The sequence below is a fragment of the Onychomys torridus genome, chromosome 10 (assembly GCF_903995425.1).
Source record: "Onychomys torridus chromosome 10, mOncTor1.1, whole genome shotgun sequence".
Taxonomy (NCBI): Eukaryota; Metazoa; Chordata; class Mammalia; order Rodentia; family Cricetidae; genus Onychomys; species Onychomys torridus.
In genome coordinates, this window is record NC_050452.1 from 18,415,879 (window position 1) to 18,441,349 (window position 25,471).

General features: G+C 47.0%; 1 protein-coding gene across 11 annotated transcripts in view; it reads left to right on the forward strand.

Moving 5' to 3' along the window:
- Positions 1–3,873: 3,873 nt before the first annotated feature.
- The window catches only part of Grb10 (growth factor receptor bound protein 10), a 114,479-nt gene continuing 92,881 nt past the window's right edge, over positions 3,874–25,471 (forward strand). For 5 of the 11 annotated variants that reach the window (XM_036200715.1, XM_036200717.1, XM_036200716.1 and 2 more), the window contains exon 1: positions 14,817–15,035. In XM_036200715.1, the coding sequence (XP_036056608.1) occupies positions 15,027–15,035 (9 nt within the window). In that variant the 5' untranslated portion in view covers positions 14,817–15,026. Of the gene's footprint in view, positions 4,038–14,816; positions 15,036–15,380; positions 15,805–16,061; positions 16,716–21,039; positions 21,105–25,471 lie in introns of those variants that run through there. The other 6 variants (XM_036200724.1, XM_036200721.1, XM_036200723.1 and 3 more) reach the window with 6 other exon arrangements.

Sequence of the window (25,471 nt, forward strand, 5' to 3'; positions counted from 1 at the left end):
CTGCTTCCAAATCCTAATCCCAGGTGTAGCACCCAATTGTTCAGCTCATCACTCTGCCCTCTGGCTAAGCTGCCTAGGAAATAGACCCCTTGGTCCAGGTGTTACCCTGATCTGTTAGAGATCAAGGAAGCCAGGATTGTTGGGCAAAGTCCATAACACACATTATCTTCCAGTGTCCTTAGGTTAAAGGCAAATACCTAAACCTGATGAGTAAGGTATTCCTGACCCCTCCAGCCTCAGTTCTCCTGACTCACCCTCACCTCCCACCCTCCAGCTGCAGCTCCCACATTCTACGACCAAATGTAACTACTGAGTACACCTTCAAGAAGCTAGGACTGCTCTCAGCACAGTTCTGGGATACATGCTTCCCCTGGACCCAAAGACCTTTTCAGTTTCCTCTTTACCTCACCTTTCAAGGTTGAGATTCTAGGACACTATGGGGTCACTGCCACAGCCAGAAAAACTCTGAATGCCACCAGAACATTCTGATGACTTCTGTAGACTCTAGGGAAAGCTTTAAGTTGGACTTAAATGCTTTAAAGAGCTGGCATGTTTGGACTACTCATGTGCAAGTATACATGGTAGGCTAAAAATACAGATCAGGCTGGGCCTTGAGATTTATGTCTGTAAACTCAGCACTCTACAGGAGGATCCTGAAAAAGGATCAACCCATGAAGGTTACTGCTGTGCCACCTAGATGAATGTAGGAAACAGTGGTGTGAAAAGTTTCCTGGGTTCTGGGGCAGCCATTATGTGAGAATTTGTGAGCCTGCATTTTTAAGCACTTTAGAAAAACAAGGGAAAGATTTTGTTGTTGTTGTTCTGGTTTGGTTTTTTGGTTTGGTTTGGAGTTCATGGCTTCAAAAGATTCTATCCGTTATGGCAGGGAAGGCACACAAGCTCCTATCATGGTGGTCAGAAGCGGCGGCGCAGGGGGGGGGGGGGGATGGAGTGAGAAGCAGTTTTTACCTTTAAAGTTCTATTTCGAGAGACCTTCTTATGAATCCATCCAGTTTCTCCCTCCTGGGTGTCCACCACCTCCTGAAAGAACACCACTGCTGAAGGTCGGTGCTCAGTACAGGCGCCTACAAGAAGGAGAAGACTGTGAGTGACATTTCATATACAAATCATAACATACTGTGATTGCATTCCGACTGCAGATCACTCGCTGACCCACCAGGGTGTTCTGTTGGACTGTCCTCAGACTGGCTGGTCTCTGGTTTCCAGCTCTGCCTTCTACGCTATGCCAGAATGCACCATGTGCGGTGGGGACGGAGGCATCACTAGCATCTGTCAGGATGCCGTTTGCCCTCCACACTTGCCCTCTGCCAAAGCTACTGGCAACATTTGAGATGATGCCTGGGGCTGAGAGATCACTCCATTACTCCACTCATTTACACTATGGAGACATTCATTTGTCTCTTATTTTCCCAGTGACTTATTCCACTTAGTGCCCTCTTTGGGCCAGGGCACCCCCCACACACCCCATACTGGCAGAACACTAGCAAAAGGTACATAGTTACCACTGACACTATTCCTACGATCAGCAAGGGAGACAGATGTTAATCAATTCATTACTAATTTAAAATTAGAGTCTATCAGATTCTCTACTCACAGCTGAATGAGCCTCCTGATGCTCATGTTTGGATAAAAGAATTCCTCACTACCAGGGAATCCTGTTTCCTGCCTCCACACCCAAGTCTAGTTCATACATTACCCCTTTGGGAAGTTTGTGAGCCACAACACCACCCTGTCTTGCCCCAGGAGGCTGGGTTCTCCAGGCTCATAACATATATGTCTGCCATCATTCTGTGAGGGAAATGTGGGCAGGGGATAGTAGGAGTCTGGAGATGAGAAAGGTACTAATGTAGTCTGCCTACAGAATCGGCCAGGACTTCCCCACGGGGGTTAACTCTAGCCCCAGTAGCACAGTACGGCCGGCCATAACCGTGGTTCAGAAAGGTGCTTTGTGTCCTGCCTGCCGAGGTCTACAGGGAGCCAGGAAATGTGGGAATGAGGGCCTGTCCAGGCTCCGACACCAACAAGAAAACGCTTGATGTTTATCGACATACCATTCTAGTGAGTGGTAATGCCTGAAAACACACATGTTTAGGGACAAAGAAATTCAACTTTTTGCCTAGATCACTGCACTGGTCTTGTAAGGAAAAAGAATGCTCTAAATTATCAGAAAAAAACGGACAAAACTAAAATATGAGCCTAGATTAACTACGTTTCTTATCAATATCAATCTCTGAATTTCAGAAAAGTAGAGTGGTTATATAAAACAAAAATCTAGATTCTTGGGAAGGCTACACCAATGTACAGAGGGCTGAAGGGTTCATGGTGTTTGGAACTTACCAACAAATCGATTCAGGGGAAAAAAAAAAGTATTGCGAAAGCACGTAGAAACTTTCAAACATCTGTAAAAGTTCTATGACCTGCAGGCTTTGTGTCTGGTGCAGTATGGATCACTTAGGAGAGCCCGCAGGAAAACTCCGAAGTTTGAAGCAAATCAACTCGGGAGAAGTTAGCCCGGTTTCCTCTGCTTCAGTTTGCTTTTGAATCCTTTGTCTACAAAAGAGTTCTTGTGTTCCTTTCCCCAGGAATCTAAGATTTATTCACATCGTTTTCTCTAGATGTTGTGGGTTTTTGAGTTTGGACCAAGGGCCAGAAACAAGACTGAGTGTTCAGTTATAGGAAAGGAAAAACTTTTCATTGATTACATCAGTCTGAGGTCGGAAAAACCACTGTTAGAAGCAGGAGACACAAAAACGGTGCTCAAAAAGAGCGTTGGGACAATGCACACAACTTTCAAATCCTTGCCCCGCGCTCACTCCCAACGCCTCAACTTTCTTTCTGAAAGTTACTTCTTAGAGATTTAGTCTCTTTATTCTCTACAGTTGTTCCAGGAACAACCTCAGAGGCCGGAGTGAGGGAGAGAAGTAGGAGGACTCATGAATGTTTCACACCACGTGTCTTCTCAACGACGGTGATTTACGGTTGGAGCTGCTTTTTACAACGCCAAGACCCAAGAAAAAGGTGTAATTATTGGTATCCTATCTGTACTAAAAAGCGACATAACACACACATTAAGAATTATTTCGAAGGGGCTGATTCACATTAACCCCAGTGCCTTTTCGGCGGTCACTTTAGAAACCGGGTATGGCCGTCTGGGCATTACTTTCAGGCGGGCCCCCACTTTAGAGGTAAAGGACACGAGGCTGGCTAGGCGGCCTCAAGAAAACAATGAAGGGCCTCTCAGGCTTCCCTCCTTCGACTACTCACACGCAGCTGGCGAAACTGAGGCTGAGAAAGGTGAGGCTCGGACCCGACCCGCCGTGAGCAAGCCCGAGTTTCCTTGTCCGGGACCGGGACTGCCCACGACGGTGTCGGGCGGCCGCAGCCCAGGAAGAATTGGAACTGTGCGGTTGGGGAGTACTTTCTGAGTTTCGAACAATTCGCTTACGAATGGAATGGCCCTTCGGGACAGGTCCGGTTGGTCTTCCGCCGGCGCGGCCGCGCACCGGGGCGGTGGCGTGGCGCCGGGGGGTCCCGCGGCCCGGGAGCATGGTGGGCGCGCGCTGGCCAGGGCGGGAGCATCGTGCCACGCCAGCCTCGCGGTCTCTGGGCCCGCGCCCCCCGCGCCACGCCCTGCGCCCAGGCCGCGGCTCCTCCCGCGCTGGCGGCCGCCGAGCGGTCCGGGCGGCGGCGGGAGGAGGAGGAGCAGGAAAAGCGGCCGGGGGAGGAGGCGGGGGCGGAGGCGGCGGCGGAGGCGGGGAGGGCGGGCGGGGCCCGAAGAGTTTAAAGCCCATCGAGGGGGTGGGGAGGCCGGTAGGCGGCAGGAAGGGAAGGGAGCTGCGTCCAGTGGCGGGCGGGATTCGCGTTCCGACACCCACGGGAGCACGAAGTTTCCTCGCACCCTCACGCGCACAGCGACCGGGACCGTCCAGTGTCCGTCTTTGCCCTCGGGTACCTGTAGAGGATCGTGCTGAGTGTGGCCAGCGGCCACGCGGAGGCAACGAGGCTCAACTCAGCAGGTAGGAGTTGGGCGGGGAGCGGCCGCAAGTTACTTTGTGGTCCGCGCCTCGCGGGGCCCGGCGGCCGGGCGGGTCCCCGCGCGCGCCGTCATTGTCTGCGCTCTGGCCGGCCGCGGCCGGGACGCGGGGCCCCGCGAGGCGCGGGCTGGCGGGCGGAAGGGCGTCGCCTTGGGGCTGGGGGCTGCGGTGCCCCAGGCCCGCGGCGGGGCGGCATGGGATGGCGGGGCGGGACGGGACGGGACGGTGGGTGCATGGTTGGGGCGCCCCACGGGGCGCTCCCCTGCGCTCCAGACCCTGGAGGGAGGTGCGGGGGCCCCAGTAGCGCATTCTTGAACCATCTTGTCAGACGGGGCGGCTCGGGGGCTGGGGCGGGGGCTGCGGTCAAGGCCGCGCTTCGAGGGCCGCCCGCTCCTGGGGGCCGCCGCCCTGGAGGGTGGGCGCCCAGGCACCGCTGGAGCTGCGGGTGCTCCTGCTGCGCCTCGGGCCTCGCCGCGCGCGCCAGGCGGGCCGGGCAGCGGTGCCAGACACTCCCAAGTCCCAAGAGAGCGCGGCCGAGCCGCGGACCGAGGATCTTTCCCTCCCCCCCCCCCACCCCTTTCTTTCTTTGGTTCTGTTAGTGGCCCTGCTACCCGTCGCTGGGGCCTAACACCAAGTTTGAGGGCTCGCGAACTAGCAGCCCGCCAGCGGTGGAAACGTGATAAGAGCGGTACCGTTTGCAGAAGGAAATTTCTGATGCAACTCTCCGCCTTTGCTGATTGCCTCTCCAAACGCCTGCCAGGCGACGGCCTGCAGCATGTGCTTTATGGAAATTAGGGTATTCTTTACTTTTTAAGTTGTATTTGTCTTTTCTGGAAATTGGAAGAAACCCCCGCGAACTTCTTTTTCGTTTTCTTTGACCGAAACTGGAGAGCCACAGGTGATTTTTACACGGCCCTCTTTCTTTAGGATGTTTTTGAAAAACTCTTTTCTTGTAACTGTTTCATTCAAGAGATGCAAAGGAAAAGTCCAAAACAAGTAGCATTCGTGAGTAAATATGTGTTATTGCACAACTTTCTCTTTGCGGCCGTTTAAAAGGCCAGGCCCAAAAGACTTTGTTTCAGAAAATGCTGATTCAGCCATTTGGAGCCCCTGAGTTTCAGAAATGGTGCTCAGTTTAATGTTCCGCTCTGCCCTACCAGAACTCCAGTCGTTAATTCCCCAGTGGCACAGACTAGGACTTACACTTTAGTGAGGTTCTTTTTTTACAGAAGTGGACCTCAAGTTCTGGATTTCTGCAGCAGAGGGAATTGTGTAAGGCGATGGATAGAGTCTTGAGGGGTTTTTTTTTTTTTTTTTTTTCTTTTTTCTCCTTCCCCACCAGGAGCGCGCGTCGACCAAATGCGCTCCCAGGAATGATTCTTTCCTACCAAATTTTTTTGTGTTAAAAATCAAAACTTTAGGATTACTGGACATACTTTTTTGAGGTTTACTGAGAATTTTTGAAAAAGTGCTGCACAGGCTAGTCCCCACATTACAAAGAGGGAATTTGAGGACAGAGAGAGTTACAGCCCAGCAGACATTGCAGTAACTGAGAAGTGTAGCCACTGATACTTAGGTAGCATTTCGCAGTTTACAAGGCACTTTCAAAAGCCCTGTTGCTTTTTATCCACTTCTAGCCTCCACGGTCCCCATTTTACAGGTCTGGAAACCAAGGCCCAGGAGGTTAACTGGTATGCCTGAGGCCATGCCAGCTAACAAAGGACAAAGCTCTTGGAGACCTCCTGAGCTTTACTTACACGTCTGCAAAAGCACGTCCACTTCTGGAAGAAATGGTGTGGAGGAGGGACTCCCGCCCGCCCGCCCGCCCGCCACACAGCTCAGCAAATGGAGGCTGGGGCCTAGTTTCTTAGTCCAGTTGTTCCCAGCCTTCCAAGATTAATGCCACGTAGGCCAAGCAATTATCACTCTTTATTTTTTTACACTTGCCCACTCATTTATTTTGAGAAGAAACTTCAATGTCCATGAAATGATGAGTTTGATATGGTAACTGTGTTCATTTTAATTAAAAAAAAAATTAAAGTTGTGTATCACCTAACTCACTGCACATTTCTTGTGGCCTGTATTGCTTTTTGAGGCTGTATTGGGTTGGTCAAAGTAGATTTTGTTGGTGGACCAGGAAACCAGAAAGCAGGACAGATTTTTGGTGGCTAATTGTCTAGGATTTTGTATGGCGGTTACTGCTGTGGTTGGAAGCCAGAGCTGCTGTCCCTGTCCAGTTAGCCCCCACTAGTCAACAAGAACAAAGTCAGAACCAAAAATCCAGCTCAAAACTTGGGACATTACTGAACCCGCTGGGTCAGAGTCTTTGCAGTGTTTGGAAGGCAAACTTTGCTTGAACCAAGACATCCATGTGCCTTTTTTAGCTCATTTTAGAGCTGTACAAGTTCTTGGTTGGTATATCTTTTAAAAAAAAAACTAATATTTTATATATGGTATAATTTAGAGAACCTATTTGCTTAAAATTTGTTCAGCATGTAATTGTGAGAAACTACAGGGTAGTAGTGTGTTTTTTCAACTATGAGCACGTGGGGTGAGATTGTCCTTCTATGAAGACTTAGCCCTAATTGCCAGAGATTTCAGTCCTGGCTCCTTCATGGGAGGGAAGCTTGTACATAATCCAGTGTCTGTTTCTCAGTCCGTTAAAACAACATGGAGGGCAGGCAAGCGAAGCAGCTCAGAGGAGAGCCATGATGAGGCCTTGGCTTTAACTAGAGCGCCAAATCCTCCTCCCTGCAGAAAGCCCCTCACAAAAACCTACAGCAATATGGAGCTGTTTGGGAGGAGAAAAAAAATCTGACTAGCTTTTCATTTAGGTAGTTGGTCACATGTTCAAATTTAAACAAATCTTTTCCGTTAGTGAAACTGCTCTTGATTTTTTTTGTGGGGGGGGGGGTCTTTTTTTTTTTTTTTTTTTTTTTTTCTTTTTTTTTTTTCTTTTTTTTTTTTTTTGAGGGGGTTGGTTTAGCCATCATTTTTATTTTTCACTTGCCTGGAGAAGTTTATTTTTCTCCTCTTTTTTTGGCTTTTGGATTTAGATGTTCCATCGAAGTCACAGACATTACAGTGTTCAGAAACTGAACTCTGCTTCAACAAAGACATCTGTTGTGCCTTCAGTTTCTTCCTAAAGCTGTAGAAATTCTTCATTTTTTAAAGTTTTCACTATATAAAATCCTAGAGCACAGATTTTTAGACCTCTTTTTTTTTTTTTTTTTTTTTAAATACAGAAAGTTAAAGCTAGGCGTTTCCCTATAAGCACTGTTTTGGCTGCATCCCACAAAGTTGGATATTGTAGTCATTATTTTCTTGTAAAATCCACTTCAGAAAGATGGGAGATTATGAGGGGAAATTGAGGCAGTCAAGTTACCTGGCAGGGCTTGGCAAATAGGTGCTTTGGGATTTGGGGTGTATTCTTCAGGGTTTGTACACTAATGAAAAGGCAGATTGATAGCTCATTTATAAAAATGGAATGAAAATGGCATGATTGTCCTTTGAGATATCAACCACAAAAACCATTTTCTAGAGTTCTCAAAAAGCATCTCTCAGAGGTAGAAACGGGTGCCTCTGTTTTCTACTCTGGAGGTGGACAATGAGAAGGTTTCTTTTTTTTTCTTCCCCTCCCCCCCCCCCCCCCCCCCTTCTCCCCCCCCCCCCCCCCCCCCGTGCTAGAATATTCTGTATTTTTAGCCATTTACTTCTCAGTAGATGTTGAAAAGACTTTTCCTTGATTGTTCAGATCCTAAATTAGAGGAGAGGTGCTTGTTATTCGATCTGAGCTCTGCAAAATAGGACTTCTTGTTGGTTATATCTGGGGGGGGGGGGCAATAGGAATATGTACTGAGAGGAATTTGCCTTTCTCACTGTAGCCCTTTATGATTTGCTTGAAAGACAATTCCTTTGTGTCTCCTGGGGCTACAATTTGCTACCTTTGTGAGTCTGAACAAGTTAACACCATTTGTAGAATGGAAGTTTGTGGAATCGCTTAAACTCACGAGGTACACGCTCAGATGGGCTGAAAGTTGGTGTAAAAAGGAGTCTCTGGTTGGCAGGCACGGGAAGCCTGCGACATTTGCCTCCAGACTCTAAAGATTTGCGTCTGGGCTCCATAGAGGCTTTTATCACAGCCGGGTCTGAAATGAGCACGTACGCTTATCCTGGACATGCTGACCACGTCCCCTGGGGAGTGGCTGCAGCCCCATTCCAGGGCTGTGCTGGTGGGCAGCCCCACCCCTCCCTCACTGACTTCCTTGCAGGGTTTTGAGCCAAGTAATTAGGCCTGGGTAACTGCCATTAACAAGGCGCTCCTAGAGCACATGGCACAGAAAGAGCTCTGTTGGTCCTTATCACCCTGCCATCATTGTCACTGCAGCTAATGCTCAGTTGGAGGCCTGGGATTCTCACTTGCTCTTCCAGAGCAGGTAGAGCTGCAGAGTAAACGGCTTCTCCGGCTGTTCCAGTTCAATCAGGTAAGCTCTCCGGGTGGCTCTGCCTAAGCCTCTGACAGACAATAGGAAAACCATGCTGGATACTTGCAGGCCCTTCCTGCCCTCCCCTGCTGTCCCATAGGCCCATAGAGTCTTGACCGGGAAAGGCGACTGGCCTCTAGCTGCCTTCACTTGTGTGATTTGTAGTGACTTTGGCTGGCTTATTTTTTGTTCCCCTCCAAGTGCTGGGGCTCAAACTCAGAACCTTGTATGTGTTAAGCAAGTACTCTACCATGGAGCTAGAGCCCTGCTTTAATTATTTTTCCTTACTTTAATATTTTTAAATTACCACCCCTTTGAGTTCATAAGCAAGTTTCCAACTAAGATGTTCTTCAAAATAAAAGTTTTTTTAATGTAATATTGGTTGATCATCCATAATCTAAAAAATCAGAAATCACAAATCTGAAAGTTATTGAGTGGCAATTTAATACTGTAACAAATGGACATTCATTCCTACCATATGAAATTTATTTTAGGCATGGCATTAGTAAAAGTGTTGTATAAAATTATCTTCAGGCCATGTGTATACAGTATATAATAAATTCATTTCATGTGTAGGCTTGTGTCTCATCCCTAAGATATCTCACAGCTCATCTGTGTATAAATAGTCTAAAATCTAAAGCCAAATGAACAAGTAAATAATCCCCTGCCTACCAAATTTAAAATCTGTAGCAATAGTTTTAGGGTCCCCTGCTCCAGGAAACTTATAATAACCAAAGGCTGCTATGAGTTTAAATTTAGATATCTGCACAGTAGCCTCTTGAATGAGGACAATGTCCTGCACTGAATCTGGGGCCTGCTTATAACTACTGCTACCAAGGAGGTCTTTGTGTTAGGGTATTGGGTAGGAGGTGGAGCCAGGTGACTCTGGAGCCTTCTGAGGCCTGTAGTGTCCATCTTTCCACCTTGGCATCTAAGGGGCCAGCACAGGCTGTGGTGTACTTTTCCCTGAGAGCCTCCTAGTTGCCAGTTCTAGGGAGCTGCTTGCTCTCTTTCGATGAAAATTGTGTGGATCTTACAGAAACCACTCCAGGATGTTCCTAGAGAGATGGGAACACTATGCTCTGTGCTGTGCACCTCCTTATTGTGGGGGTTGAGCACAGAAGGAAGGAGACAGTGGTGAAAGGAGCCCCTCCCTTCCTTGCTGGATCATCCTTAGATATCATGTTGTGCCTGTCCCTTCTCTACACTTTGTAGCCTGGGGGGCTATAAGTGTACACAGGCTGGGTTAGTGTCCCCTGGCGCCCTGCATTACTGGGTGAAGGGACATAGGCTCCATTCCTTAGTTATCAGATCAATGAGGGTGTTTTTCTGTGTATGTGTGTGGGGTTTTTTTTTAAATCAGAATGCTAGATAAGCTATTAGTTTAAGGAAAGTGGTAAATTATTATTCAGAAATAATTTAATATTAATTGATTATAATTAATTTTTATAATTAATATTAATTATAATTAATTTATAATTTTAATTAATTATAATTAATTTATAATTTTATGATTAAAATTAATTAATAATAACTAAATCTAGCTGCAGCCTCGCACATTTACTTTCTTAAACAGAGGCTAAATAAATAGTACATAGAAATCCCTTGCAATCTAACCCCCCCCCATCTCCTGTCTCCCCCCAGGAGCTCAAGTTGTCCCAGCTTCCTTTGATGTGGAAAAGTGAGGATTCTGCCGTGTACTGTCCTGAGTACTCTGGTTTCCTCATTGTTTCTTTTGGCCAGATAAGGAGTAGGCAGAGTGGGAATAGTCCCTTAAACGCTACTCACATCTCTTCCAACGTAGTCTACAGTGGACACTTGGTTATCAGCTCATGGGACAGCTTACTTTTTGCTGCAGTTCTTTTTGCCTAGGTGTTTTTATATCATTATCACCTCTACGTCCCCCAAATATTACAGTGTCTGTTGCAGGAGGTGAGCTCTCCATTCTCTTTGACAAGCAATCCAGTAGGTGATTCTTGCCCATGCCTACTGCCACTGGAGACTCCCTGCATACTGCACGTTGCCAATTCTGCATCTTCCTTCTGCAACATCCTTAACATGGCCTTTGTTTTTCTCTTGGATCTCATGACTATTTTTTTTTAATTTCTTAGTTTATTAAATCTAATGGAGAGCAATCTAGATCAGCTTTTCTCAAACAAGGTACCTTTTATGTGTGAAATGTTCTTAGTGTAGCCTTGTCTGTAGAACAAATTTCTCAATTCTCAATGTCAGTTAGTTTTCCCTCCAAGAGTTGAACCCAGCTACTGTTTTAGGGCAGCCAGAAGCTGGAATGAAGCCCATTTGATTTTTATTTTATTTTATTTTATTTTATTTTATTTTTAATGAAAGAATACCAAAGTGTTTGTTTTGGGGGATGGTGGTGGTTTGGCCTTGTGTTTGTTGTGTCTGGAAACTTTTAGGGATTCTCTTTGTGTTTGCTGAATTTCTTTGGAGATTTAACCTGATGAAATCTGCATACGTCTGGTGGGGTAAGTTGAGGACTCTTTGAAGCTGGAAGCAACTGTTTTTGTTGTTGTTGTTGTTGTTGTTGTTTAAGTCTTGGACAATTGAATCAATTCAATTTCTTTCCCTTAACTTCCAAGAGTGGTATGTCCTTGGTTTTTTTTACCCTTCTGGACTTGCTCTCTGGTGACTGAACCCAGGGCTTCACTCATGAGAGGTAAGTACTCTCTTAGTAAAGTTTTGATTTCCACTATCTATCAGATGGCTTTAGGTTTGGGATGATACCCTTAATTTTACCTTTAACTTTTCTATTAGCTTTTGTTGTATTTTCATTTTCAACTTTGAAGGGCCTCTTGACTTGTTGTTGTATTGGGAATGGAATTCAGGACTTAGTACATTCTGGACAATAGCTCCACACCCAGCCCCCTCTGGTTGTGTTTTACAGTAGTGTTTATAACAACAGTCTTAGGTTCAAGTATACTTGAAGGCAGTGGACGTGGCTCTACATGATCTCTTATGCTGGCCCCTCTCCCCAGCATCTGCTATGGTGCCACATCCCACAGCAGAGTGATAGATTTGTTTTAGCTGGGTCACCTGTGTTGCTGTGTTGGCACCATGATACCCAGAGCTAGCAAGTGTTCTTTTAAAATAGCATAGCATTCTAGTGTCATCATGCAATATCTTATCTCATTTAGAAATAATATTTTTAAGACTTTTTCTGCATAGTTTCTTCTAATTTTTTTCTAGACAGGGTTTCTCTGTGTAGCTTTGCCCCTTTCCTGGAACTTACTTGGTAGCCCAGGCTGGCCTCAAACTCATAGAGATCCACCTGGCTCTGCCTCCTGAGTGCTGGGATTAAAGGTGTGCACCACCACTGCCCGGCCTCTAATTTAAATTTTCATTTTATTTTGTTTTGTTTGGCTTCTTTGTGTCTGACTTCTCATGGGAAGTAGTATGAGCCTGGAGAGCTAGGTAGGAAGCAGAGGGCCTAATGAGCCACCATGAACCTGAGTGGAGCTAAGGGTAGCAGCAGTATGCCACTGACTTGGACTGAATGTGGAGCTGGGAAAGCTGGTCCAAGGCTGCCTCTCTCATTGGTACCTCTTGCTGTTGGCTGGCTAGTGCTCCATTGATGCCTATAGGGACTGAGTGGACAGGGCAGTGGTTCTCAGGCATGCCTCAGGGCATGAAGAAAGAAGTAGTGATGGTTGGGCAAAGTGGTGGACAGGTCCCAGGGAGGCTGAGGCTCATAGCTCACCCCTGGAAAGCTGCAGTAGCTAATGTCCCTGCTGAAGGGTCCCCTTTCCCATTTTAGAGGCGTTGTATGGACTTCTGAGGCCCTTTCTGTTCTCCCACTTGAGGAGCATGTTGGCTAAGAAGCCTGTGGGCCCCAGTATGAATGGTGGCTTTAACTGAGCCTCTGTTCCAGTATGTGAGGCACCCCTGATGCCCATATCTCCAGAGTTCTCCATAGCTCTGTAGGGAATGGTTCTTTGGGACTTTCACTAGATCCATTGTTTCTAGTCTGCAACCAAAGTCTTCCCTAAGCCTGCTGACTCCTGTCCATTGGCTTGCCCTGCTGCTCTGGTAGTCTGTTGAGGAGGGGGTGAGAACTCTTGAGTCTAACTGCCATGATACTGCTAGTGTGTCTTGCTTTGGAATCTGCCTTTTCTCTGCTGAAGTAATGATGCTAGCCTCTGAGACTTTATGGACTTTCACTGAGTACATCAAATTTCACCTGTTTTCCAGTTAGATTTCAGCTCTTAATCACTTGATAAGTCAGTTACCTCCAGTTCACTGGTTTTGATGTCATAACTGAGCAAAAACAGGTGTCCAGGAGGTTAGAAGGCACAGACCTGGCTCCTGGATTCCTCCTCACTCACTCATCATTGGACCATTTCCCCTGACCATTTCCCCTTTCTCTCTCTCTCTCTCTCTCTCTCTCTCTCTCTCTCTCTCTCTTTCCTTTTTTCTTCTTGATAAGAAGAGTGGGGATTGAGCTCTTTGTCCTGTGTGACCTGCCCTTCTAGGCCAGGAGGCTGCAGGGTAGGTGTCATGTTCAGGGAAAGGAGTGTCCCCCTACCCCCCCCCCCACCCACCACCCTGGCTTCGAGCAGCCAAGCAGGGAAGCTCAGGACACCTAAGCCACCTATGGGAGTTGATGGTCCAGACTGAACATAATCCTGGAACCGAGTTTTTTCTCTCCCTGGACCGTGCTTAGGCATGAGCTTAAGTATGTTCTTTGATCTCCCTGCACTTGAGCTTGGCTTCTGCAGTGTCAAGGTTGGCCTCTCTCATTCTGTGCTTGTGCTGGTTGCTTTGCTCAGCATCTCCGTAGAGTACCACCTAGTCCAAGTTTTCAGACCACAGCCCGTGTGAAATAGCACACTTTCCAGAGCAGGCCATGCTAAAGGACTTGTGGGCTTAGCACCGCTGGTGGTCCGCTCAGAACTGCCTGAAACCTGCATTTGTTTGGTTGACTTGACAGTTAAAGAATTCTACAGCATGATTACCTTGAAGTCTCTGCCCCTAGGGAGCATCTTCAGTTTCTCCACACTTTGTGTGCACTTAAGGACCTGAAGTGACCTTCAAAGCTACTTGCCTTGGTGCAACTGTTCTGTTTTGCCTCAGAAAGTGCCTAGATGGGGTCTTCAAAGCTTCCTGCTCCTTTTGCAGATGTCAAGACTATATGGTATACCTCAGTTTCCAAATCGGTTGAATGCCACTGTTTTTATTGCCTTCTACAATTTCCTTCTATCCACGTTCTCTGTTAGAGGGTAGTGTAAAGTCTACTGCTTCCTAGCTCTGAGAGTCACAGTCTCTCTCAACCTTCTCTTTTGCTTTATTGTGAGCCTGTGGTGTGTGTGTGTGTGTGTGTGTGTGTGTGTGTGTGTGTAGCTCTGTATTTGAGTTCTGCATCCACAAATTGAGTCAACGGAGTAAAAAATATTCAGAAAAAAATGCTTCTCTGTTGAACATGCTCAGACTTTTTTCATGTCATTATGTATAAATAATACTACTATAGCAACTATAGGCATTTATATTGTGTCAGACATTATAAATCTAAGCGTGATTTAAAGTACATGGGGGAGGGTGTTCATAGGCTATAGGTAAAAAAAAAATTCTTGTATAGAGGGGACTTGAGCATCTGTGGATTTTGATACCTGTAGGGTTCTAGAACCATTCTCCTGGGGATACAAAGAAGAGGTGTGTGTGTGTGTGTGTGTGTGTGTGTGTGTGTGTGAAACGCTAAGTATTTCCTAATCTTACTGTTACTTCCTTTGTTGTAGCCGTGTCTGTGTGTGTGTGTGTGTGTGTGTGTGAGAGAGAGAGAGAGAAAGAGAGAGAGAGAGAGGCGCTAGTGCATAGCAGATGCTTGCTATAGAATATTATTTTCTTAGCTAACTCTATATATGCATCCACATTTTCTCACCAAGCTATAATAATGATGTGTTTGTTGTTCAAAAAGGAGCCTCTCCCTTTCCAGTGTTCTGGTTTGACATTTTGAGGAGGATTTGAGATGAAAATGATTCTGGGTACCGAGGTTGGCTGGCTATAGTAACTCAGAACTCCCCTCCTCTCACAGGTCAAGAAAATGGTGTTGCTGGTGGCATGGCTGACTTTTAGTGGGCTCACCACCCACTTCTGAGCTCTGTATGTGGTTTAATCGGTGGACATGGTGGCCTTTGGCGTCATGAGATCTGCAGGCGCTGCTCTTGTTCCTGCCCATCAGAGCAAAGTGGGTGTGGGGGAGGGGAGGACGAGAAGCTGGGAGCAAGAGGTTCTTCAGGGTTGCCATGAGAACCAGGGATCCAGGGATTGGGCAGCAGAGGGCCCCCGCTGGGCCTCGGGGCGTGGCTGCGTCACATGGGTTTGGTCCTGGGGTTCCCGTAGTGCGCAAGGACCAGCCGCGTCCCTCGTCCTCCTGGTCATCAGGGGTGCCCAGTCTGTCCCCTGGAAGCTGAGGAGAGCGGTGGAGGACCAGGGAGCGGCGCGGCTAAGCAGGCCTCCCAGCACCTGTGTAATGATGGGGGTGGGTCCAGGCGGGCGTGGTCTGGGGGCGGGGAGGTATGGCACCCTTGCCGGGATGGCCTCCTGGGAAGCTACGTTGCTTCACTTAGCGTGTTGGCCCGTGTCGGCGCGTGTCTGTGTGTGTCTGTGCGTGTGGGCGCGTGGCAGCCGTGTTGGCGCGTGCCGGCGCGTGCTGGAGCGTGTGGGCGCGTGCCGGAGCGTGTTGGCGCGTGCCGGCGCGTGCCGGCTTGTGTTGGCGCGTGCCGGCGCATGTTGGCGCGTGCCGGCTTGTGTTGGCGCGTGCCGGCGCGTGTTGGCGCGTGCCGGCGCGTGTTGGCGCGTGCCGGCGCGTGTTGGCGCGTGCCGGCTCGTGTTGGCGCGTGCCGGGCGCGTGTTGGCGCGTGCCGGCTGCGTTCATTCGTTTCTGAGCTTGCCGGCCCTGTCAGTTCACATAGGCGCTTGTCGGCTGTGTTGGCGCATGTAGCTTGTATGTCAGCGCATGTTGCGTGTTTCCGTGTATCTGCGCGTGTTGCCGCGTTGCCGCGTGTCAGCGCGTGCCTGGCTGGCCTCTGCGCTTCTCAGGCCCCGGAGTCCTCCTCCTACGCTGTAGGCCCTTAGCTGGGGCGGAGCCGTGGCGAACCCGAGCGAGCCGCGCGGCCGAGCGCTGTCCATGCAGAGCCTTGTTCGCGCGCTGGGCACTGCCGGGTTCGGGAGCTGTCCGCCAGCCGGTAGCGCGCACGCAGCGACCCCGTGCGGTGAAGTCTGTGGTAGCCGGCTCTCCAGGTACGCAGGTGGGCTCCGTCATCCGCAACGTTCCGGGGGTCTGGGGGGAAGAGGAGACGAGCTGAAGTCTCGGTGGTCGTTTGGAAAGGGTTCGCCTCCCGAGATCGGTAAAGGTCCAAGTGGTGAGCAGCACCAGCGAGCTCGCGAGCACGAATGGCCGCGGGCTCGGCGCGCTGTTGCGCTGCTAGCTGCTGGCTCGCTTGCCGGCTCGCTTGCCGGCTCGCCTCCAGTCCGGGATCGCGCGAGCTTGGGTGGACCGTAGCTGTAGGATAGTCTTATGTAACCATTTTTAATCTCGGTTTTTTTAAATATTATGTAACAAGTAGTAACTGTACCCACGTAAACCTGTAACTAGAACGTGGAGACGTAGCGTCTGCTCTCAGCCAAGTGGTGGGCAGTGGTTGTACGAACCAGCTTGGTCTGTGAGCAGACACGGGCATCTGGGGTAACTGGACCTTTTTTTGTTTCTGTTAAAAATAGGATCTAAGGTCAGCGTGGTCCTCTTTTAAGCCTAGATGGAGAGTAATCTAGTATAGGAGCCTGGGATAAATACACATTATCACTGTGTATCTTTATCCATAAAAATCGCTTATTTTTCTGAAAGAAAATAGCAATTAATTAAAATTGAGTGACAGATTTTGTCGTCAGTTTTGTTTTTTGATTGAGTTCAACAAATTGTCCACATGACCGTGGCGGCTATTCGTTGCCCCCTGACGTAGATCTTCAGAGAAACAGTCAGATCACCTGTTTACATTTTGACTGCCTTTCTCATCAGCTGCCATCTTTCTGTTGATGGCGGGAGCCACTGCCAGTGTATTGATAAGAGGCCTGGACCGAGCATTCACCCAGGCAGCTACTAGCTGGGGACATTGCTGTCTGCATTAGCAAATACTTTCATTCCTGGACCAGTGGGTAAAAAGTGAGTGTTTTTCATTTTTGTTTTGTCTGAATCTGGAACGAAGTAAATGACTGCAGGGATTTTGACCTGTTGGTAGCCAGGGCCCTCAGGCTGGGCCTTTATTTCCTGCACGTTCCTGTTTCTTTGCTTCTAGCAGTGTTGGCTGGGCTGGGTCTTGTTTGTTTTGTTGCTTGGTTTTGGTAATGGCCCTATGCATTCCCTTTTAGCCCAAGCTCTCTGTATTTAGCAAATGGGGTGAGGGTGGGAGATGATGGTAGGCTGGGGGATGGGATTATTGGGATTTTCCTTTCCATCATTCCTGAGAAGAAGAAGGTGGTAAGTGACACTTCCCATTTTGGGTTCCACACAACTATGTACTTAATTGTGGGGTGGGTGTGAGGTCCGTGTGTAGACTTAAGGCTGAATTCCTGTTGTTTCTTGCCCTCCCTGTATCTGGACTAGAAAACAGGGATTATGGGTCCTGCCTGGCAAGATTGAGAATTGTGCACTAGCGATTAGAAGACAGCAGATGGAGATAATGACAATTTCACTACAGTTTATAGGGGTGGGAGAAGTGCCAGATTGGTAGAATTAAAATGTGGGTTGTTTTTGTTCCTAAACCCTCTCTTAAGGATTTCCCTCACCAGACAGTCTCCTCACACTCATGTAATTACCACCCAGAACCGGGCTTCTACAATTTCAGAGAACAGTGCATCTTTTGAATTTTAGAATTAGGTGACATTTAGGCAACAGTCAGAATTCACTGACTTTCAACCCTTGTGGTCCCACAAAAACCAGACAGTTTCATACTTGTGACTTAGGAGGAATATATTAGGAAGCTTTCTGAGGCTAACACAGTTGCCCACTCCATCTTAGACTTGAGAGACTGAGGTCTAATGATACCCAAGGTGACAGAATCTTGGGGGAGGCCCAGGGTATGACATTGGAGCACACACTGCTCAGTGCGTATCTTCAGACATCACTTGGGTCTTGCTGGAGCTGAGAAATGGAATCTACCATCATTGTGAGACCCATTGTAGATTTTTTAAAAATGATTTTAAATGTAAATTTACATTTTATTTATGAGGGTGGGGCACTCGAGCACAGGCCATGTGTGGTGATCACAGGTCAATGTAAGTCCTCTTCTTTGACTGTGTGGGACCTGGGGATTGAACCCAGGTTTCTGTGTTTGGTGGCAAGTGCCTATATTTGATGAATCATCTCACCAGCCCCCATGGTGGGTTCTTAATGGATATGAAGCTAGAGAAGAGATGCTGTATCTGAGCCTTGTTAAACACGTGGGCTTTGGGGTTGGCAGCCTTCATCTGGTGGAGTTACTGCGTAACCAGAGGGACACCAGCAGAATGAGGGGTGGTGTGGAAGCAGTCTGAGCCCTTTGGACTCTGGGAGGTCTGGGAGAGTGTGTCATAAGAGGCTTTTGTGTGAGCCATCTTGTTCTCTATTTCATCATATTTAAAAAAAGGAGTTGGCTGAGGCCCCAGCTTCAACTAGTGCAGGACACTGAAAGGCAAATCCAACAGTTGGTGTGGCCACCCCTCACCTCCAAATTTGTTTTGATAATCTGCATTTGCTTGTAATCCATAGAAGACACTACAGAGGGTACATGACATGGTAGTTTGGCTCAATTTTTTTTTTATTTAAATTTCTTGAGAGCTTCATAAGTGAGTCCTGTACTTAGCATTCCTAACCCAGACTTAAAATGTTTTCAACTTTATGGTGCTATTTAAACAGTATACATTCAGTAGAAACCCTACTTTGAATTTTGATTGTTTTCTGGGTTAGTGATGTGCTATAATATTCTCTCATGTTTGTGGGCTAAGACAACAAGCATGGCTCCTAATCAGCCATGAGAAAATAAGGCTAGCATTCTACAATGTACTGAATTGCAGTGATGCTCTGTAGAGTGGGTGTGTTATATGCTGTTCATATTTTAAACTTACAAGCCGTTTAAGTCAAGAATTGTGTGTACAGGTGGAAATGCCCCAATGTCTTGCCTTATTCCTTAAGCTACCAGTTCCTGAACCCTTCCTATGGAGGTTTGGAATTTTTTTTCAATAGAATATTTTCCTTCCTTGTTTCCAAGTAAATGGGCTTTGTTTCCCTTGAGGCTGGTGGCAGTTACATAGTAAGAAAAGGATGAGTTTGAGGTGGGAGGTGGCTAACTGACATTTTGGGGGGTCCACCTTCCTGCTTCTTTAGGAACATTCCTAGTCTGTGAAGAGATGCCTCCTGGCATCAGGAAGCACCAGGGGTGAGCTCAGGATGCTTGAGGCTGAAACCTGATATCAGGGAGGAAAGAAAATCCTGACAGTATAAATGGGACTTTAAGTCACCTACACATGATTTCTCTCCACTTTGGTGCTAGTCCAGGGGCTATTTGCCTTTGCTAGTCATGGCCATGATGGCTAACACAAGCTCAAGCAGTTGTTTAGCAGTTAAGTGGGATGAGAATTGCAAGGAGTTCCTTGATGGCCTTTTCCTCCCATTCGGCAGATGTTTGAGGAATCAGTCTACTTTCTTGGTCTCTTCTCCCCAACCTAGGTTGAAACTAATGGCTACAAACTGGCTCTTGGGTTTGAGTACCTGGTCCCCCACCGGTGCCATTGCATCAGGAGATTGTGGAACCTTCAGGAAGTAGGTTAGTGGTAGCCTGTAGGCCTTTTACAGGCTAGTGTGTAGGACTTTTCCCACTGGAGCTTTCTCTCCTTCTTGATGTGTTGTCCCCAGCTGCCTCATGCTCTGCATGCTCCACTGCGGCTTCCCTGGGGTGATAGACTGCCCCCTCTCAAGCCATGAGCCAAGAATAAGTCCTTGCTCTGCTGAGTTGCTGTGGCGGACATTTTGTCACCGCAACTGTAACAAATGTAAGAGAAATGTAACCGATGGGGTAGTGCAGAATAAATGAAATGATAAAGCGGAACAGTGCAAGGGTAGTCAGGATGACTCAACAGAACATGGGAGTCCAAGGGCCCCTCTCATCCACAGGAGTGCACCCCAAGATCCCGGGAGGGTTACAGATAGTAGCTGAGTTAATCAGCTAAAAAGAGTCAAGCCTTATTTTAGCTTATGGATTCAGAGATCTCTTCCATAGTCGGCTTGTCTCTATTCTTTTGGACCTATGGCAACATAGTACACCATGATGAGAGGGATATGTCCCAGAGTGAAGTGTTCACCTTGTGATGGCCAAGGAGCAGGACAGAGTTGGGGGGAAAGAAGACGGACATTTTGGAGCCCCTTCAAAGGCTAAAATCTCCCCATAGGCCCCACATCTTAAAGGTGGCAGCCATCTTCTGTAGCTTTAAGGTAGAGATCAACTCTTTTAACATGTGATTCTTTGAAAGACATTTAGACCTAAACTATGGCAGTACTATTCATATCTATAATAGACTTTTATTTATAAATTAGGCACAGTTTACTTATTTCTGGAATTTTCCATTTAATGTCAGATGTTGGTTGACCACAGGTAACTGAAACCACAGAAATTAAAGCTATAAGAAAGGAGAGAGGCTTGCCATTAATATTTATTTATTGTCTTAAAGGGAGCTAGCAAGTTTCAGTTCTGACAAGTTAAATGTTAATACTGTTAACTGTTAATATTTAACACTGTTTCACAGTCTGAAAGTAGTACTCCGTAAGGTTAGCATGCATAAGCCTCTCAGAGCCCTGTTAAAATCTGCCACAGTAGGTGTGGTGTGGGGCCCAGGTCTGATTTTCTGACCAGCATTGCATGATGCCAATGCACTTCCAAAGTGACCAGGCTTTGTGCTGTAAGGCCTTAGTGTGGTTCCCTCCAATGCTTTTTTTTTTCTCTAGAAATTTTCTGTTATAGATATTTCATTCTTTGAGAACTATCATTAATAGTGCTATTAACCCAGGAATATTTGCCAAAACTTATGCTGTGATTAGCCCTGTATCACCATAAGTAATACTCTTAAATGTGCTCAATTATAAGTCGGTTTTTCAGTTACAAATATTTGGAGTATCCTGTTGGACACTTGCATTCCTGTAGGTTTTATGTAGTGGCTCTTCCTTCATTTAGAACAGCATAACTCTTGGAAAAGCCATAAACCTTTTGAATCTTGAATGGCTTCGGAAACTGCTTGCCTTTCTCTGAGCTGGTGGTTTCTCTGTCTTCCTCGCCGTGCTAGGGATTGAACACAAGCCTTGGGCATGCTACTCAAGCACTCTACCACTGCGTGGCTTGCTTTGCACTTGTATACTTAACACCTTGCTTCTCCAGGGGCCCATACCTTCACCTCTTATGATCAGGTAAGGATCAGGAAGGGCCTTTCACAGTGTCATCTGAGACAATAAAGATGTCCTAGTGAGGCTACAGACTGCGCTCTTGTCCTGTCTTCTATCAGCGTGAAGTTTGCTGTGTCCTGAAAGGTAGGTAGGTCTAAACTGTCTCATTATTCACCCTGTTAGCAGAGATGACATAACATTAACTCAAATCTTACTTGTACATGTGGCCCTACATTCTGTATTTATTAATCCACTCCACCACTTTTGAGTGCTACCTTAAAAAAAAAAAAATTCTCACACCAAAACACCTCCCTGGATAATAAAAGCACTACTGAATTCTTGTATTGATGCCTATTCTAGTTGCTCAATGGATGTATTAATAGAGCCCATTGGACTTTGGGCCCCATTCCTTGTCACCTTTTTATCAAGAATCATCCTGGTCATGTTGAGATATTGGGCAACTTAGTGCTTTCCTGAAGGTTCATGGCCTGGGAAGCTTAGAAACAGTGGGCTAAGGCAGGTTCTTTGTGGCAGTGCTTTCCAGAAAAGTCTCTGTGCTTCAGTGTACTGGGATAGTAAACACTGGGGAGGAGTGATTTCAGTGACTTCAAGGTATGGGACACCGAACTCCGTTTTGCTTATTGCTTCATGACAGAAGCCTTTTGCAGTGTTCTCGTCCCTTCTTTCTTACACAGGCTGACTGAGGCATTATTACACACCGTGAAATTTACCCATTTAAAATGTTCCACTTAATTCCCGTTAGTATATTTGTAGACAAGTGCACTACTGTGGTCTGAATATACACCCCCAAATTCTTGTGTTGCATGTTACTAGTGCAATAGCATTAAAAGCTGTAGCTCTCAGGAGACAGGTAAGTCATGAGGTCAAAGACCTTCTCAATGGGGTTAGGACTTTAAGAAAAAGGATTGAGTGAGTAGATCTACTCTCTTCTACTCTTGGTGCATGGAGAGATGCTTGTCCCTGTGGACAGCAGAGCACTGAGGTACCATCTTGGAAGCCAGGAGCAGTAGGGACAGCAGAAGTACTAGTGCCTTCATGTTAGATTTTTCCAGCCACTAGATTGTGATGTCTATATCCAGACTTGGAAGTGTTTGGTCATTTAGTAGATTTGTGTTTAGCATTTTGAAGAGTTGCCAAACTTTCCCCGGGGGCCAAAGCATTATAGGAGAGTCCACCTTTTTCCAGTTTCACCCTGTTGTGGCTGTGTTCTTAGAGCCTCACACATGCCAGGCAAGAACTCTACCACTGAACTATATTCCCAAGTCCCTCCTTCTTAATGAAGTTAAACTTGGTTTAACCTTTCACTAGCTCTGCTTCTGGTGGCGTATCTGAGGAACCCATTATCAAATCCCATCATGGGGATGTTTTTCCAGCTAGGTGCCTTTTATTGTTATTGTCACTGCTTTTTCTCTTGCTTGTCCTGACTAGGACTTTCAAACTAAACTGTGCTAGAAGAGGAAGGCGTGTCTTGCTCTCTGTCTTGGGGGACAGGACATGCTTTCATTACTCCACTATTGAGTGTTACATCACTCATGGGCTTTTCACAGTACTAACACAATATTAGGTAGGAGATATTCAATCCTCCCCTCCCCCTGATAGTTTTCAAGGAGGAATCCATATTGGTTGATAGTCCTGCGGTTCCCTGTAAGGTGTTTCGTTGGGGGTTTTTCACTGTGGCCATTTGGAACACGTGTGCCATGGTTTGAAACGTTCCTTACTCTATTCAAGTTTTCTTTTCTGAGGCCATAGAGCTGGTGAGGGTGGCAAGTAAGATTGTCTGAAGATACACACCACCATCCAGTCTCTTGACCACTCTCAGTTTACTATCAGATCAGTATACCCATATGACATGGAAGGTAGACTGAGTTCATAACACTCTCCCAGAGCCAACTTTGGCTTTTCAAGGGAGAAAATTCTACACTGTACTATACCAAGCCCTCAGGTGAAGTAAGAGGTATGATAAGGCCCTTGCCCCATTTGGAAAGTGCCTCATGTTCCCAGGTCAGAAATAGATCCTTGAAGAGCTGTGCTCAGTCCCGGATGTGGTGACCTGACCACAGGCGGAACGTGGTTGGATGTTCCTACCCGTTGGGAGGCCTGGGGTGCACAGTTGTTCACTGGAGCCTCACGGTTCATTCCTCCTAGTCAGCCAATTCTGGCCTTTTAACGTCACACATTTGGAACAGATGGACACAGATAGTGCCTGTCAGTATAAGCTGGGCATTATTGCTCCTCTGTAGCTAGGAAGATCTGATTTGGGGTTCTACCTCTGAGCTCACATAGACAAAGGGAAGATGGATGAGCTCTGGCTACTTCTGGGTGTTAGCTACCCCAAAGAGGCTGTCTGTTATCCCAGCTGCATTTCACCTGGAGGCAGGGCTAGAATTTTCTTGGAAACTGGAAATACTGGAAGTGTGACATTTTCCTTCTGTCTCTCCCAATGTGTATGACTTGTCAAGAAGGCAGTTAGAGAAGGTTCTCCATGATGGGGCTGTACATCCCACCAGAATCAGCGTGCCAGCTGGGGTTTGGGGAGCACAGCTGAGCCACTTTTCAAGGTGCTGACCTAGGGGGGGCCCTGACAGAGAGCAGAATGGAAGGAATCGTCCTGGCCAGGGACATTCATTTATTTATGGCTGGGTCTCAAGTGAAAATTTATCAAGCCTGGTATGCTTGAAGTAGCTATCTTGAAAAGGGGTCTTATTCCATGAACTCTTCTGTCAGTGCTGACTCAGAAGGTTGAGTTCAAGGGTGGTTTCTTGACTTCCTTCAGACTGCCCTAGGGTGTGCATTGAATTGCTGGGTGGTAGGTGGTCTTGGTTACCAGGGGAGCTACTTGAGGTTTAGGGGCCATGGAGGCAAAAGACATTGTGTGTGAAATATTTTTTTATAAGTTGTAGATCCCGAAACCCATTGATCCTTAAGAATCACCAAAGAGTAAAGAACAGTGGTTACATGGATACATATGTTGATATTCACCCCCCTCCTTGTTTTCAAGTATCTTTCCAGTTAGTTAAGGATGCCCCTATACTTCAGTTCTTCCTGCCTCTGTCCCCACACCCAGTCTTTTTTTTTTTTTTAATGCAGTGCTGGGCCATGCATGGTAGGTAGACACTCTACCAAATAAGCTATATCTGTCAGTATTTGACATTTGAGACATCAAAGCAAATATATTTTAAAGTTTCCCTCCCTTTAAAACAACATGAGTATAATGTCACTTATGGAAGGTGGATTTGTTTTTTTAATCTGAAGAGAGACACTCCTGCCCATTTCTCAAATCCTTTTAGTCCCTAGTGTAGAAGCAAGCAGCTGGATTGTCAATCACATGCCCTATGAATCCAGAAAGGTCAACCTCCACCTAGGAAAGAATGAGAGAGAAGCAGGAAAGATTGCATTGTAGTCTCTTAAACATAGTTCTGGCCCCTGAATCCTGGAGGGTTCTTGCTTCAGTGCATGAGGCCTGTCACATGTGCTCTGAGGAGTATGGGGTGGTGTGGGAACTTGGAGACCCAGTGGAGTCTTGGCCCCTACAGTAGCCTTTACCAGATCCTGCCTGTTCCTTGAGGCACCTCGGTCTATGGTGTTGACTCCAGTTTCAGAAACATCTGCCTGGTCAACAACTGTAAAGCACCGAGTTCTTCAGGTGTCCTGTTGTGTCCATAGGGTAAGATGAAAAAGCACCCTGGAAATGTTGATGGCCAAGGCTATTTTCCACCTCAAGAGGAATTAGCTGAAGACTAAGTTTTCATCAGCCATGTAACAGAAGTGGATGAGACCAGACCGAGTAGTACCTAGAGTCTGATGGGTATAGAAACTCTACCTTATTCAAGTCTGAGAGCTTGACACATGAACTCAGGCAGCTATATCTCCCCTGCCCACTATTTGCTGAGCATGTGCAGTAAACTCTGATCTGAACAGGTCTACTGACAGACAGGCTCTGTCTTCAGTCTCTCTTACCAACCAGGGGTCAGCAAAACCAACGCTAGTATCATTCCCATTGCCATCCAAGAGTACTCTAGAGCAAAGGAGAGCTACTTGGCAGTGGTAGGGTGACCAGGGAGTGGCATGGTGGCCTTTTGTACTTGGTACATACAAGGCAGTAAGGGTTTTGCAGAGAAAGCAGCTTTCCCTCATAGTGGCTCTTATCTGTGGCAGTCTTTCAGGGCCACAGAGATACAGCTGTGCTACATCCCATCAGAGGGCTTTGTTGCCTGAAGAGCAAAGGTTAGCAGCTTAAGGTCCCCTTCCATACCCCCTGAGGGTAAGCTCAGTCAGAACATGTTTAAACACTTGCTTACGTGCAGTTTTTGCAGAACTGATAAAAGTAATGGCTGACCATGCATGCCACAAGCTGTTTGTCTTTCCATGCTCTTCATTCCTGGGTCTTGAGCAATGATAAGCGTTGGTGACACTACTTATGGCTTGTATCCCTAGGCCTATGGAAGCAAAGTCAGGGCCCATATTAGAGACATAACCAAGGGTGAAAGTCT